The 15,076-nt window shown below is 41.5% G+C and overlaps 1 protein-coding gene across 1 annotated transcript; it reads left to right on the top strand.

Annotated features, from left to right (window-relative positions):
- Positions 1–202: 202 nt before the first annotated feature.
- LOC120731567 (von Willebrand factor A domain-containing protein 1-like) lies at positions 203–13,465 on the top strand. The gene is made up of 6 exons (XM_040028643.1): positions 203–816; positions 10,626–11,165; positions 11,302–11,580; positions 12,295–12,570; positions 12,747–13,034; positions 13,144–13,465. Exons 1-6 carry the CDS (start codon positions 747–749, stop codon positions 13,161–13,163), a joined length of 1,473 nt encoding a protein of 490 aa, XP_039884577.1. The 5' UTR covers positions 203–746; the 3' UTR covers positions 13,164–13,465.
- Positions 13,466–15,076: the final 1,611 nt, after the last annotated feature.

Below are 15,076 nucleotides of genomic sequence, written 5' to 3'. Positions count from 1 at the left end.
CATGTTTGAGCTATTTCTCTACAGCAGCTTCATCCTGGCAGCGTGCTCACACAGGGCAGTGTCTCAACAGGCCACATTCAGTCGGTGCTTTCCATTTATTGATCCTTATCTGGTTACAAGGGTACACATTCACACACGGGGGGCAGGAAACTTATCTGAGAGAAACATGTGAACTGGCCTTCGCTTTAATTTTTCTTATCATCCCGTCACGGTCTTTCTGTCTCTGAAAGTGGAGTTCAATTTTGTGGTCAGCTAAGGGGGCTAACAAAAAAAAAGACAAATAAACTGTAGATCACATCATCCAGCGTTTGTTAATTTGCAGAGAAAACAGGTGAGCGCATTTTCTTGCAACCAGCGCGGACACAAGAAAATGCTTATGATGAGCATTTCAGGACATGGCTGCTGATTTGGACTATGCCAGAATACGTGATGACCTTTGGACCTGGTTATGAAAGCTATAAAAGACCAAAGTCCAGAAAAAAAAACCTATGGCTTAATTTCACTGCTCTGCAGCTGGTGGAAGAATAGTCTAAAGTAAGCTTTTCTCTGCTAAGTCCGGCACCTTGTCCTGAGACAGGAGTGCGCATGACGCAGGTGATCGCTGAAGTTTTCAGCCGTGAGAGCTGCACACACCTCCGCAGACCGAAGGAGCACGGAAGGCGCTGTAACCAGATCCCGAGTCTGTTATTTCACCTGCCCGTGCTGTTTCTAAACACATTCATGTCTTTTGAGGTCGATCGGGAAGGATGAAGAGCGTTTTTCTTCGCTACGTTTTTTTCTGGGTGACGTTACAACTGATTGCTGTACCTGCCACAGGTGAGTCGCTGACTTCGGGATACCACACCGATACGATAGAGACGATGGGAAGGTATGACGCCGAGTGAAAGATAAACAGTAGCACGCAGGTATAATCCACAAGCTGAAAGCTGGCAGTGGCATTTTAGATCCAGAGTAGGAAAACATAACTTTTTAAAAAATCGAATGGTGGGCGGAAAGCGCGTTTTAAAAATTTCTTACAATGCGTTCAATGTTTTGTTTTGTTTTAATGTGTGTTGAGTTGTTTCGCAGGCATTTCATGAGTAGCAGACCAGGAATCATTTCCACATGCAGTCTGGTTTGAACAAGCTGTCACACGGATGGCGTGTCCCAGGGAATTCAGTGGTTTATTGCATAACAATGTTTTATTACTTTTTAATTTAGGAGCCCGTAAAGAAAAACGATATAATCAGTATAATTATCTATAATAATCATAACGGTTTCTAAAGGCTGTCTACAATGTCACTATAAAGAACAGAGTTTTATTTTTTTTTAGGAAACCTTTAATCAACTAAAAAACTTTTAAATACTAGTACTCAAAACATTCAGTGTAATAGTACTAAGTGCTTGCTCTCCATCATAGTTGAGACATAAATATTGTATTTGTACACCTATAGATAAGTTAAAGGCTTTCAAATGAAATAAGATGCACTGATGTAACCAATAATGTGATTCTGATAAGGGGCTTTTCCCCTTGTATGAAGTCCAGGTGGCTTTAACTGGACTAAAGTTGTTTTTGAGCCTTGCTGTGGAACAAATTATTATTTTTAGTGATATTTAAATTCACCAAGCAATGGAAATGTATGACACCAGCCAACGTGGATGTCAGCCATGTTGAAGAAACTAATGCAAGCTTTAAGTGTCTTGACTGCCTGCTCTATAGAGCCAGGAGAAGTGTGGGCGTTTTTAAAAATTGATGGGTTTTGGAGCTTTTCCTTTCTGCTGCACTTCTGATGCTGCTGGAAAGAGTCTGTCTGACTCCTGAGCTGCAGCCAACAAATCCAAACTTTAGACAAAGTTAAAGAAAAATAACAGTTGGAAAAATGGTAAATCAAACAAAAAATGGTAAATCAAACAAACACATTCATAAAACTGTAAAGAAAAAACAAAGTCAAACAAACGGGTAAACTCCATGTTCTTATAGTTCAACATAATCAGTATAATATTAGTACATGTCTGTGCTTTAGGAATATTTAGCCTGATTGTGCTGTTGGCCATCACACTGAGAAAAGTAGATGTATAGGTTGTTGAGGTACTAAAATGGGCCATTTTAACCCGTTGCTAGGTGGTTGCTAGGCATTTATAATTAAACTTTTGTGGATAAAAAAGTTGTTTTTTTTAATAGCTGTGAAATTAAGATGAGGCTTTCTTAAGGCGTTGTAGGTGCATGGAGGCTAAAAACAGATCATTTTAGCCTGTTATTAAATGGTTGCCAGGCAACATATTAGTATCATAATATATTGTGCATAACTCTGCTTTATGTTATTGTTGGGAAATAAAAGCGATACAATGCTTTAGTGAGATGTTACAGGTTCGTAAATGCTAAGAATGCGTCATTGTTGCATGTTGCTAAGTGGTTGCTAAGCAGTGTGAGGACATCACAACATCTGATATTTACAAAAACCTTCCTAAATATACCTTTCTGCCAAATTTGGCTGCTCCAATTACTGTTGAAGATAAGGTTGCTGACAAACACCACTGAAACAAGCCCCTCCCCTCAAGGCAGCTTTCTTCTGATTGTCTGCCTATTGCAAACAGTTGGGCAGGGCTTCTGTGCTCAAGGTGGTGAGCTTCTTAATTCATTCAGTAAAAGGACTAGATGTTACAATCCCTGATACGGCATTGCTTCGAATCGAGAAAGTCTTGAGGGATGGCTGTTATGAGGAAAGGCAGCCCAGAAACTTTACCAGGGGGACGCATCGTTGTGTGCCTCAACTTCACAGGGTGTTTCGGTTCTTTACCCAAGCTAATCTGCCATTTTTACCGTTTACCTTCCTTGGTTAGGTTTAGGGATTAGAGATCTGATCTAGATTATCATATTACAATTTAGGAGACATCATCAGTAGTGGACCTTGGATTCATCGGGTGTTTCGGCCATTATGACTAGACACCCTCATCCAAGGAGGCCCTGCCAGGGTTGATCAGGCCCCAGAGTGTGTTAAATTTTTATTTCTTTACTACTTTATTCTGTTTAGTTTTCTACAATTTATTTTCTTCTATCAATTCACTACAACTGAGAAGTAATACTTACCTCTTTAATATTTATGGAACCTCACTTATTCAAAGGTATAGAAAAGATGATAGAGAGAGGACAAAAGAGACAAGATAGGAGAGAGCAGAGAGGAGAGCCGGAAGAGGGGGGGGGGGGGGGCCTGATCTGGCGTCCCACGCTTCCCCGCCAGATCGGGCTGTACGCTCGACCTCCCCACTGCCTCCCAGAAAAGGGAAGAAGCAGAAGGGAGAAGAGCGGAACATTTTTCCATTTCTTTTTTCTCTTTCATTCCTCCTTTAGGTTTCACTACCATGAGGTTAACTGCACGGCTCCCAGGAGGACCTGGGTCAACCAGCAAAATTTTTAGTGTTAGGTTTTCTACCCTTTTGTCACCCTCTACTGAGCCAGGCCCACCACAGGTTGATCAATCCTGGGCGTGTGTCTCACGGTTAGCTGGCTGCCTTAGCTGCCCAAGTGATGTCAGCCCTCTTTAGCCATAGCCGGTGACTGGTCCTCTCAGCAGTGTTAGCTAGTTCTCTTATAGCCTGCTGTTGCGCCTGTCCTCTGATTCCAATCTCTCTAAGCAGTTTTGCTGTTGCATTGTCAACAAAGCCCCTGCACCCCACTTCCAATGGGCGCACCTTGATCTTGCAGCCTCTGTCCTCGGTTGATCTGATATCCTCGTGTTGGTGTTGTTCCCAGATCATCATACTAAATGTTGTTCCAGGATCAACATTGCAAGTGACCAATCAGAATGTTGTGACGTCATACTTTTGCGACTTCGGGAAAAACCGGCGTAAAACAAAAAACTGTACTTAAGCTGCGTGAAACCGCCTCTGTCCGCCGATCAACGTACCCTGACCCTAACCCTAACCGTAACCCTTTAATAAACAGTAAGCAGAATTGATATTGTCCTTGCAACATTGGAATTTCATAAATGCACGAATGGCTTGGTGCGCAAAGGAATAACTTCACAACAATGTGATTGGTCACTTGCAATGTTGAACCTGGAACAACATTTTCATGATGGTCTGGGAACAACACCAACATGAGGATATCAGATCATCCCTCTGTCCTCTGCCTCAGCTGCCAAATTGGCATAGCTGCTTAAGCTCAAATGCTTCCTCAATTGCATCCTCCGATAGTACCATCAGCTCAATGACGTACACAGGTTTTTGGGGGTTAGACCAAAGGACGAGGTTTGGTCGCCGAGTAGATGTTACGATCTCTGTGGGAAACCTTTGCCTCTAATCCAAGTCCACTTGCATCTGCCAATCCCTGGCGACCTTCAGCGTGCCCAGATCTGGGATTAAAGGGCTAGTCCTCGGTTTGTCCTCCTCTGGGACAAATGCTGATGAATACTGATGCTCCTCTTGGTTCGTGAAAGGTTGAGCGTTGATGGATTTTCTCTTGCACTCAACTTTCTCGACTAGACACCCGAGGACCTGATTGTGTCTCCATGTGTATCTGCATTGAGTAAGGCTAGTCCTAACACCAACCAAGATGTGCTTGAGTGTTGCTGGGACTGCACATAGGGTCCTTTCCAAAAAAAAGTCTATTAGACTCCATTCCCCAGATTTCACTCCATGTGAGTTTCCTCTTTTCCACATGCTCCCAATCCATCCAGCGACCCTGCTCGGCCAGCGCTACAGCTCTGGCATGTCTTACTGTTTCCTCCTGTCGACGCACCTCCTCCACCACCATTTTTTGACGTTCCATTACAGATGTCTGTTGCCACAGTCCACTTCCTCCCCGTTGCTAGAGTGGGAGCAGTGCCTCTCACTATGGGGCCCTGGGAGTCCATGAGTGACATCTCAAGCCTCACTTTTGCACATTTAAACAACTCTACCAGGTTAGGGATAGGCAATGACAGTATCCCATCGCTGTAGAGGCCAACACTGCTGAGGCATTTGGGAAATCCGAGCCACTTCTTAAGGTAGGAGCTCACTAGCTTCTCTAGTCGATTGACATGATTGAGTGAGACCTCGTAAATTGTCAAAGGCCACAGTAATCTGGGTAACAACCCAAACTGGAAGCACCAGAGCTTCAGTTTCCCTGGGAGTGCAGTGTTGTTGTCTGAGGTCATTAGCCATGTTCTGCCTTAGTTGTTCACGTATCATTGATGTCTGCATTATATCACCGTCCAAAGCTCTTTATGGGCTTCTCTAAGACTGTTGGAATTGGTTCTCCACTGATAGAATTGCTCGGCTGTCAGTTTTCCTTTTATGATGGAGATACTGAGAAATTTACTTTGCTTAAACTCCGTTCTTGCCCATCTGATGTTTTCCTACAAAATCCAAATCAAACAAACTGGAGGCTCTTACTGCATTTGAACCACAAATATGGGAGTGGTAAGAATCATCTCGTGTGTGTGTGTGTGTGTGTGTGTGTGTGTGTGTGTGTGTGTGTGTGTGTGTGTGTGTGTGTGTGTGTGTGTGTGTGTGTGTGTGTGTGTGTGTGTGTGTGTGAGATGTCATGTCCACGTTGCTCACAAGCTGTTCGCCATATTACAGTGTTTTCCCCAACTACATGGAAGTGGTTCCTGGAGGTTCTCATTGAAATTGATTGTAAAAAAGAAAAAAGTGCTACACCAAAAACCCACCAAGATATTGCTTTGGTTGCCAGCAGATTACCATGTTGCCAGTAGTTTTTCCATGTTTTCCTGCAATTATTTGCTAACTACTACCCCAGAGGTAATACATCATGGTAAAGGAAAATGGAGACACTTCACCTTCAAAGCAAAAGCTGTGCTTCAGTGCTACACCCAGCATTTTTCAAAATGTGGAACTTTTATTTTGAAGGCAAAGCGCCTCCAGTCTCCCTTCAGCTTAGAGAGCTGTCAACGGTTTCCATTCAGACTGTGACCGCAGCACTATGCTAGCAATCAAAGCAATTACAAGCAAGCTTTTTTCCAACTGGTTAGAGAATACATATTGTTCCCTAGCAACAGGCAGTTGCCAGGGGGTCACTGACTGGTTAACAGGTCTGTGCGATTGGGACTTCAGCAATCACTTTTCTGTTGACTACCATCAACTTGAAGCAACCACTCAAGTGTTACAATTTTTTTCCCCTCCTGACCAGTGGTTGCCAGATGGTTGCGTAGGCATGTAGGCTGGAGCCTTAAGAAACTCCTGTGGGGAGCTTTATTTCCGGTGTCCTATTCGTGCCTTGTTTACGGTCCAAAACAAGATAAGCAAATGAATGAATCAAGCGGCGATTTACATTTCTATAGATGTCTTGGGCATTTACCCAATATATCTGTAAATGATGTTCATCGACTTGTCGATATTTTTCCCCCGCGCCTCAGAGCAAAAGAGAAAAGGTATTCAAATTTTATATTTCTCAGTATCTGTAAACAGCTGTCCCTCGTTTATCACGGGTGTTATGTTCTAAAAATAACCAGTGATAGGTGAAATCAAGTAGCCAATTTTATTTTTTGACGGGGCAAAACGTTTCGCGGACATACAGTACTGCACTTCAGAGTCACACTGCTAGCGATCGATGCAGCGATTCTGTACTGTACAGGAGAGACGTCACGGAGGAGATCGTCTGCAGCGATCAGGACGCAGGACACAATGTGATGTAAAAAAAAAAAAAGCATGCAAACGTGCACTAAAAAATCTGCGAAACAGCAGGTGAAAGGTGAACCACGTTATTAGCGAGGGACCACTGTAATTTTGAAGGTAAGTCACAACATACCCTTCGTAAATACTAATGTATAGAAACCCTTACCAGCAATCATTCATTTTTTTTGTGGCTTTTTTTCACGGTTTGTTAACATGCTGTGTAGGTGTGTACTTGACTAGCTGATATCGACATAACGGGGGAAACATCTGGTTTGACTATTGTTCACCTGTAGTTTGAATGCTGAACATTTGCCTGTTTAAATCATAAGAGCAGTCACTATACAGAGATGTGCTTCTGAATGTGGACGATGTGTCTTCTGCTGCAGTAATGCAGTTCTGCTTGTGTTGAGTGATGTAAACAACTGTTGATCTAAACTCTTTAAACGTCAAAATTATTCATTAGATTTTTTATGACACAACAGTGGTGAGTGTTCCCACCTTCTGCTCTTTGTAACTTAACGCGATCTTTCCGTTTTCGAGTTTTGGACATGATTTTGGAGTATATCTTCGCAGTAGCGATTGACCGCAAAGTAAAGCTACCGGAAATGTACAACCCTACATCCGGTCTCAAACCAGGAAGCTAGCATTTTCTCGTGCACAGGGTCTACTGGCATGCGTTGTGCTGCACTATCTGTTTTTTTTTTTGTTTGTTTGTTTGTTTTGTTTGTTTGTTTGTTTTGGGGGTTTTTCTTGCTTGGGCCATGCAACAAAAGTTTCCCACTGTATCAAGCGACTCACACGGTGTGACGTACCTTCGCATGACCGTGTGGAATGACAGGAAGCGGACGCACATGGTACACATGAAGAGGGCTGCAAAAAGTCATGGCATACAGGCAGATTGCAAGTGTGCTCAATGTTGACAAGGACATAGTCAAAGCTGTGGTCCTTACAGATGGCTACATCTAATTAAAAGTAAATATTTGACCTGATTAGCTGTGTTTGAGATCTGGAAAGCAAACATGGAATGAGAGCAAGTTTTAATCAAAATGAGGTTTTTCGTTTACTGCCTGAAAAGCTGAAGAGCATTGCACGAATAGTGTGTAAAATATTTTAGATTATGATGAGTTTAGAAAGTAGCCTTTGTTGATTCTTCTCTGACATGAACCGGGTACTGTGCCATCTGTCTGTTGGACTCACAGGGAGCATATCTGTCACTGATCCGTGCAGCACCGCGGTATGGCATATGGCACCGGCACAGCTCGAAGCCAATTATATGACAGATGATTCGCTCAAATCTCTCACACACATTTGCATGCATTTCTCCTCTGAGGAATGCACCGAGATGTACAACTTCTGTACATCTCAACAAGCAAGTCCAATCTCCCCTCATCTTTCTGTCTCACTTTTGGTCTTTTTTTTCCATCCTTATGACTTCTCCCTTCTGACACCGTGTACATTTGTCACAGTGCTTTCACTTTATCAAAGTTTCTGCCCTTCCCTCTAAAAGTTATTACTGTTTGATTAACAAACCTCAGATATATGAGGGATAAATAGACTTAACTCTATTTGGGTAGAATCACCTTCTGTCAAAACTATGCTAAGAACCAATGTCAGTCTATTTGCAACAGATGTGATATATTACAAATATAGAGCATTTTGTGAACCACAGGCATGAATTTAGGAGAAATCACATGCAGAGAGAGCACAATAGTTTGTCAGAGCAGATAAGTGGCTCAATCATTAACTGGATGCAGGCAGGATTGTAGTTAGATTGATTTTTTTTTTCTTGTTTAAAATTATCCCAGTAAGACACCTGTTTGATGACAAAATTGGCCACAATTACTTCTCAGAAGCAAAGCAACCAATATGTGTTTGTCCAAGTCGAGAGATCCTATAGAAACTGGATGTATATTCCCTTTTTCTCACCGCATTGGTTCTTCTTCTTCTCCTCTTTTTTTCCCTGATTTATCTGCAGTGTAAACCCATCTCGACTTTCATATAATAAATCTCCTTCTGTGACCAATCCTGTTGGTTCCTTGCTATTATAAATCCTCTGCGATCGCTGCACCTGAAGTGTTCTAGGTGAAATGTTTTTTCTGACGTGTGTTGGGAGCAGCAGAGAGGATTGTTCTCAGTTATGCATGAAATAAGACACCTCATATACGCCAACTCCATGTCATACTTTATATCAATGCCTCCCCGCGGACAGTAACTGCACCTGTGACAATGATAAGATCTGCTTTGTATGGGTTACATGAAAGCAGTGTCGCTTTTTTATTTGACACTAATAGAGTCATGATGGCGTCATTTGTCACTGCCAATATTTTAAACTTTCTCTCAGGAGGAAGAGCCAACCTTTTAAGACACAATTTTTTGGAACATTTTATATTAAAACTAAAAAATTATCTGCCTGAGCTGTCATTCAACCTGCACAAATTATGCTAATATTGCTTTTATTGCTAATATTTTTTTTAAATATAGTGTAATTTCATGTCATTTCATCAAATGCTTCCCATTTGACCATCTCAGATTTGTCTGAAAAGATTCCAGGAGAAGCAGGGAAACAGTTTTACGTCCCTTCTGTCACTGTTTTCTGAATAAATATTTCAAGGAATGAAGGTTCATTTTCTTCCTTTTGTGATTCTGACTATTTTCAGAGGAATGTTTTTGTTTGCATGTTAACCTAATAAACAGTGTGACCTATGAATCATTAAAGCATTAAAAAGGCGCCTAACTTGAGGTCAACCAGTGTTGTCTACACATAACAGACAACTTAGTAAAGAACCCATTTTAAACAATATCTTTAGGCTCTTTGATACTAGCAGCCTGTCACATAAACAGAATTTATTTGTGTTACTTTAGATGCATTTATGAAAAATTTTTAAAAATGACCCAGTTTCACAGGTATAAAATTGTATTTTCAATTAGATGATCCCCAAAGAAAGCTGAAAAGTAGATGTACTAAAAAAAAAATATTAAAACTGGACATGTGTGGCACAAAAGAATGAGTGGCAGTTCCTAAGAAAAACTAGATCACTTTGATTTAAAGTAGCTTAACAACTACTGGAATCATTGGCATAAAATTTGTCAAATTTTTTGAAACCCTGAGGTAGTGCTTTCTTCTTCTTGCCTCGGACTCAAAGCTGAGTCTGTGCCATCAGCCTCAGCTGTGTTTAATATTTTGAGCTGACAGTCAATTGATTCCTTGATATCTCAATGAGTTGAAGTCGGCATGTTGCGTTTAATGAAATGTGAGGTGTTAGATGTAATAAAGAACCCGCACACATTTATCATCCGTGACTCTTTGATTATGTTGTCTTTAACTTTGTTGTTTACAGGCCTTAACTAATTAGATTTGCCATCACTGCTCTCTGTGGCATTCATCGATGCAGCAGAGACACACAAAAACAACCAGCTAATGAACATACTGGAGCTAAAAACCGAAACACTTGATTAGTAAAGATGAAAACTAGAGCTATAAATATTTCTATAAATTTTGGGAAGTATTTGGATTCAGTTTTGATTCAGGTAACACAAACATAGTGTTATGCACTTCTGTGCGATGTTTAATTAAACAGTCTTATTGATAATATAATGCCTATAATATATTTTCCTTAACAAGCTTGCTCTCATGGCTCTGTTGAGTGCATTCACAAGAAGATCCAAATGTACACATGGGAAATGTAGTCCAAAACTTAAAAAACACTTCAGTTAACTGTGATGATTCTACAAGCAAAAGTAAAAATCAACAAAAGACACAAAGCAGGGAAGCAGAGGATGACTCGAGGGATAAAGGCACTGATTATCTAAGAAAGAAGGAGTAGAGCACACAAAATGAATACCCAGGAAAGCAGCATAACAAATTTAAACAGGTAAGAACATAAATAAATGGTGAAGGAAGTGCATCAGGTTTAGTTAATGAACCAAATAACTAAATATGATACAGCTACTACTTGTTTGAATTCTCTATGATGGAGGATCATTGCCACATGTTGAAAATAACCTTCCAGTTTTCCTCCTCTTCTGTGTAGTGCTGAACTGCTGTGAGGGGGACATTCTCCTTTTGCTGGACTCCTCGGGAAGCATAGCAAACTATGAATTCTCTCGTCTGTTGTTCTTCGCCGCCGACTTGCTGCGTCCCTTTTCACTGGGCCGTGGGCACGTGAGGGTGGGGTTGCTGCAGGTGGGCACCGACCCTCACCTGGAGTTCGGCCTCGACGTCCACAGCAATCAGGAGAGTCTGCAGTCGGCCATGCAGGGCATCAGGCAGCTGAAAGGAGACACCAACACTGAGGCGGCGCTCGGCGTTGCCCGCGAGCTGCTGACGGAGACGGATGTGAAAGTGCCAAAGATTCTCCTGTGGCTGACTGACGGAGTGCAGCCTGGCGACGTGGACAGACCAATGTCAGAGCTGAAGACGCGGGGAGTCTCCGTGTTAATAGTGTCAACTGTACATGGGAACTACCAGGTGCTAAAACGTGTGGTGACACCTCCGCTGGACTCTCACTTATACTTTGTGGACATAGACAACATTGACATCATCACAGAGGACCTGAGGAAGGCCATGATAGGTGTGTATTTGTGTGTTTGAAGTGCAGTATGCGGTCTATTGTAGACTCAGCAGATGGTTAATGATGTTCAATTCCAGAATTATTTTCTCCAGTTTCGTGTTTAATGTCTGCCTCCCCTCTCTTATCTCATCTGTAGAAATCATTCGTGCTGAACGGCTGCGTGTGGTTGATTTGACCTCCCACAGCGCTGTGTTGCAGTGGCGCCCTGTTCTGAGTGAAGACAGTAGTTATTATGAACTCTGGTATAAGTCTGTGAGCAAACCAGGTCGTGAGATTAGACTTACTTTAACAGGAGACTCCAGCAGGGCAGAGCTGAAAAATCTGCAGCCTGACACGACCTACACAGCGTCCCTCCGCCCAGAGTCCAACCAGGCAGTGTTTAATACACTCACCGTAACCTTCACTACTTTTCCTGGTAAAAAACATTTAATGGGAAAATTCTCTTTTAATGCATGTGATTCTATAATACAGTGATGCTTCCCTAAAATGAAAAATAATTGAAGAGCTTGGTAGAAATCACTGACATATATTTCACCAAAAGCACCAGTTAAGGAGCTTTGGCTCTTTTCTCATAATCTTACTTAGACAATGTTCACAGAGTAATTGTTAAATGGTTTTTATTCAGATTTCAGATGTTATTATGTTCCTTTTATTTAGGTTTCCATGCAAGTCTGAAGCTATTTACTGCTGTATTTTTGAAGTTTGCAGCTCTGAAGATGAATTTTTATAATAATAAATAATAAATAAGATTTATATAGTGCCTTACAAGAAACCCATCGTCAAAAGCCAAAGGACATGGTCAATAGGTGGCATTTGAACTCTCCAAAAGTTGATTCTGTTCATCTGGACGTAGCGTTTTCAGCTGGAGAAATGTTTCGTCACTCATCCAAGTGACTTCTTCAGTCTCAGCTGACTGCAGGTTTCCCCAACCTTATAAACAGCATTTAAGCCCAGCATATTACAATACCCCATTTTACTCATTCAGTTGCAGTTTGAAGCATGCTAGGGTTTCTACAGGAAGTTAAAACTGATACTACCAGGGTTTTGGCACCAAAAGTTAAAATTTAATCCTGAAAGCCATCTTCTCACCTGCTGCTGTGTGTGTCCCTTCTTCTTGTGCACTCCTCAGATGTTTTAAGCCCAGCAGTGGTCCACCTGTCAGATCATGGTCCTCATCAGATCCGTGTAAGCTGGGGTCCTCTGCAGCTGGCTCGGGTACAGCAATACACAGTGGAGTACGGAGCTATTCCCAGTTCACATGTCCGCACTGTGACCTTACCCAAGCAGAAAAATTCAACCTTACTGACCGGCCTGGAGCCGGGCACTCAGTACCTGGTTACAGTCACTGCTCTGCAGGTGGATGGAAAAGAAAGAGCTATGTCTGTGAGAGCCTGCACACTGGCAGGTACTGATATTCCTTCTTCTTCCAGTTCAGTCCCATCTCTGCACTGGAAGCTGACATTTAGAAGTTGATACTTAAAGGCTCTTTTGTTGTTTTTAAATAATTGCTATTTGTAGATTCTGTATCAGCCTTACTTATTACCAGGCTGCTTAAATCTTTGCCTCTGTTCCCTCTTGAAGAAGCTCTGCCTGCTCTGATTGACCTTCAGCTGGAACCAGTAAAACGACAGGACTTGGGGGTGGAGGAGATGCAAGTAAAGTGGCAAGCCAGTCAGGGAGGATTAAGAGGCTACTGGATCAAATGGGAGACAGAAAACCCCCACAGCACCACCTCTTCAATGTACCTACCTCCTAGCTCCCGTTCAACGCAGCTCACCCATCTTGCACCAAACAGTCGAGTGTGTGTGTCCCCCATCTACAGCTCGGGCCGAGGAGACGGGCTGTGCTGCACTGCCACGACTCACAGAGGTTAGCTGGGCTAATTATCACCACTTGCATGTTTCCCTCTGCAATTGTGGTCATGCAGAAGGTTAAAGGAAGTGCAAATTTATGTTTTTCTGCCTCTTTTCTCTGATAGATTCCAGACAGTGGGGTTAACAACCAGTCTAAACCAATCAGGCAGCCAAAGCAAACCACTCAAGCACTAAATAAGTTGGATGCAAATATTTCATCTTGAAATTAATTCTAGTGTCAGGAAAAGGCTTTTTCAACAACTCCACCACCAACAAAGATGAACAGATGCACATGCCACGTACTTAAATCTTTTTTCCTGGCAATGCGGGAAGACAATATGCCACATCAGCAGTGTTGGGCAAGTTACTTTGAAAAAGTAATTAATTATAGTTACTAGTTACTACTTCAAAAAAAGTAACTGAGTTAGTAACTGAGTTACAATATTCTAAAAGTAATTAATTACTTGAAAAGTAACTATTGCGTTACTTTAAAAAAAAATGTTTAACCCTCTGGGGTCCAGGGTATAATTGGCCATTTTAACTACTTTTGATTTTCCCTCCACATTTTACCTTTAAAAACTATTTACTTTGCCTTGTTTGGTCTCATTCTTTTCAGCACAACCTCACTTGTCTAAATTTACAGTCATGTTTTCATTTTGACATACTCTATTAACACAATTGATCTAAAATCAGACAAAAAACATAAAATCAGAGTAGAAAAAGTTATATTTTTTACTGTAACAACCACAAACATGTTTAATGAATCATATTTCATAACTTTAAATGCAAATATAAATTGTCAATTTTAAAATTCTATGCACAAGTTTTGCAAACAAAGTTATTTGCATCCATTTACCTTTTACCTTGATTTTTTTTTAAATAACCATTTCAAACTATTTACAGAACAATCAGCTGTTCTGCATTCAATAAGATGCCACACAAATTATTTGTGCCACTCCAAAACAATAATTTCTGTCCACTATAAAGGAGAACATCACAGCCTGATACCTGCAGGCCTGACAGCAGCAGGTGTATCACTCCTTTTTCTACCTGGAGACAGCAGTCGCCTCATTGTTCTGACACACAACACAAAACTATCCACAACACTACACACTAACTACACAAGACAACACATTAACTACACACTCCAAACACGCTAAACTTCACAAATCTCTCACGTCTCAAAACTCTCTCTCTCTCTCTCTCTCTCTCTCTCGCTCTCTCTCGCCATCACTCCTAAAACTTCCCGTTTTTTGTTTTTTTTGCTTGCTAGCGCTGTCCTTAGACAGTAAACGTGGCGAAACTATTGAGGAAAAATGCTGCGTATATATTGTTTATCATGACTCTGGTTTTACGTGGCCTATCAACACAATTTAAAAACTGGTATATATCACCTTGTTGCTTTGTCTTTAAGTGGTCATGTGATTGGCTTACCACGACTACTTTATTCTTCCTCAGTCAAACAGCAGCACTCATGCGAGTGTTTTGCCCCCTTAGCTCCAGGTGTTGTAGACAGTGATCGTGATTATCGTCCGTGGGAGCGCGCACAGCTGCTTAAAGCTGTAGCGTCCAGATTACTTACAGCTACTTCCGTGCAACTGATATAAGATGCAGTAAGCTGAACACAGCTTCAACCGTCTGTTTGTTGAAAAATAGTAACGGACCGCATTTTCTTGTTAGTAACTGTAACGGCGTTGTAACGATAGGAATAGTAATTAGTTAGATTACTCGTTACTGAAAAAAGTAACGCCGTTACTTGTAACGCCGTTATTCCCATCACTCCACATGAGTAATCCAAGGAGCTTGAAAAGAAAGCAAATGGACTCCTTTAAGTTGTAGTTGCTTTCCTTTCCAAGCTCCTTAGATTACTATGACCATGCTGACCTACACAGACATGCCACATGAGTTTATCCATATCAGTCAGAGGTATCAGTTACAGATACATTCACGTACACACACTCACATACAGTTGTGCTCAGATGTTTACATACATGTCATGTTCATTTAGGACTTTTAATCATTTCTATGAACTGTTCTTTTTCCAGGGTGGAATGATTA

The sequence above is a fragment of the Simochromis diagramma genome, unplaced genomic scaffold (genome assembly GCF_900408965.1).
Source record: "Simochromis diagramma unplaced genomic scaffold, fSimDia1.1 OVJJ01000483.1, whole genome shotgun sequence".
NCBI lineage: Eukaryota > Metazoa > Chordata > Actinopteri > Cichliformes > Cichlidae > Simochromis > Simochromis diagramma.
This window is presented reverse-complemented; position numbering and strand designations above follow the sequence as displayed.

Excerpts from the sequence above, each read along its gene's own strand:
- LOC120731567 (XM_040028643.1), top strand. The coding sequence starts at position 747 with ATGAAGAGCGTTTTTCTTCGCTACGTTTTTTTCTGGGTGACGTTACAA. Across the intron at positions 11,166-11,301 it reads CCTGAGGAAGGCCATGATAG|AAATCATTCGTGCTGAACGG; the intron begins GTGTGTATTTGT and ends TCTCATCTGTAG. Across the intron at positions 11,581-12,294 it reads AACCTTCACTACTTTTCCTG|ATGTTTTAAGCCCAGCAGTG; the intron begins GTAAAAAACATT and ends TGCACTCCTCAG.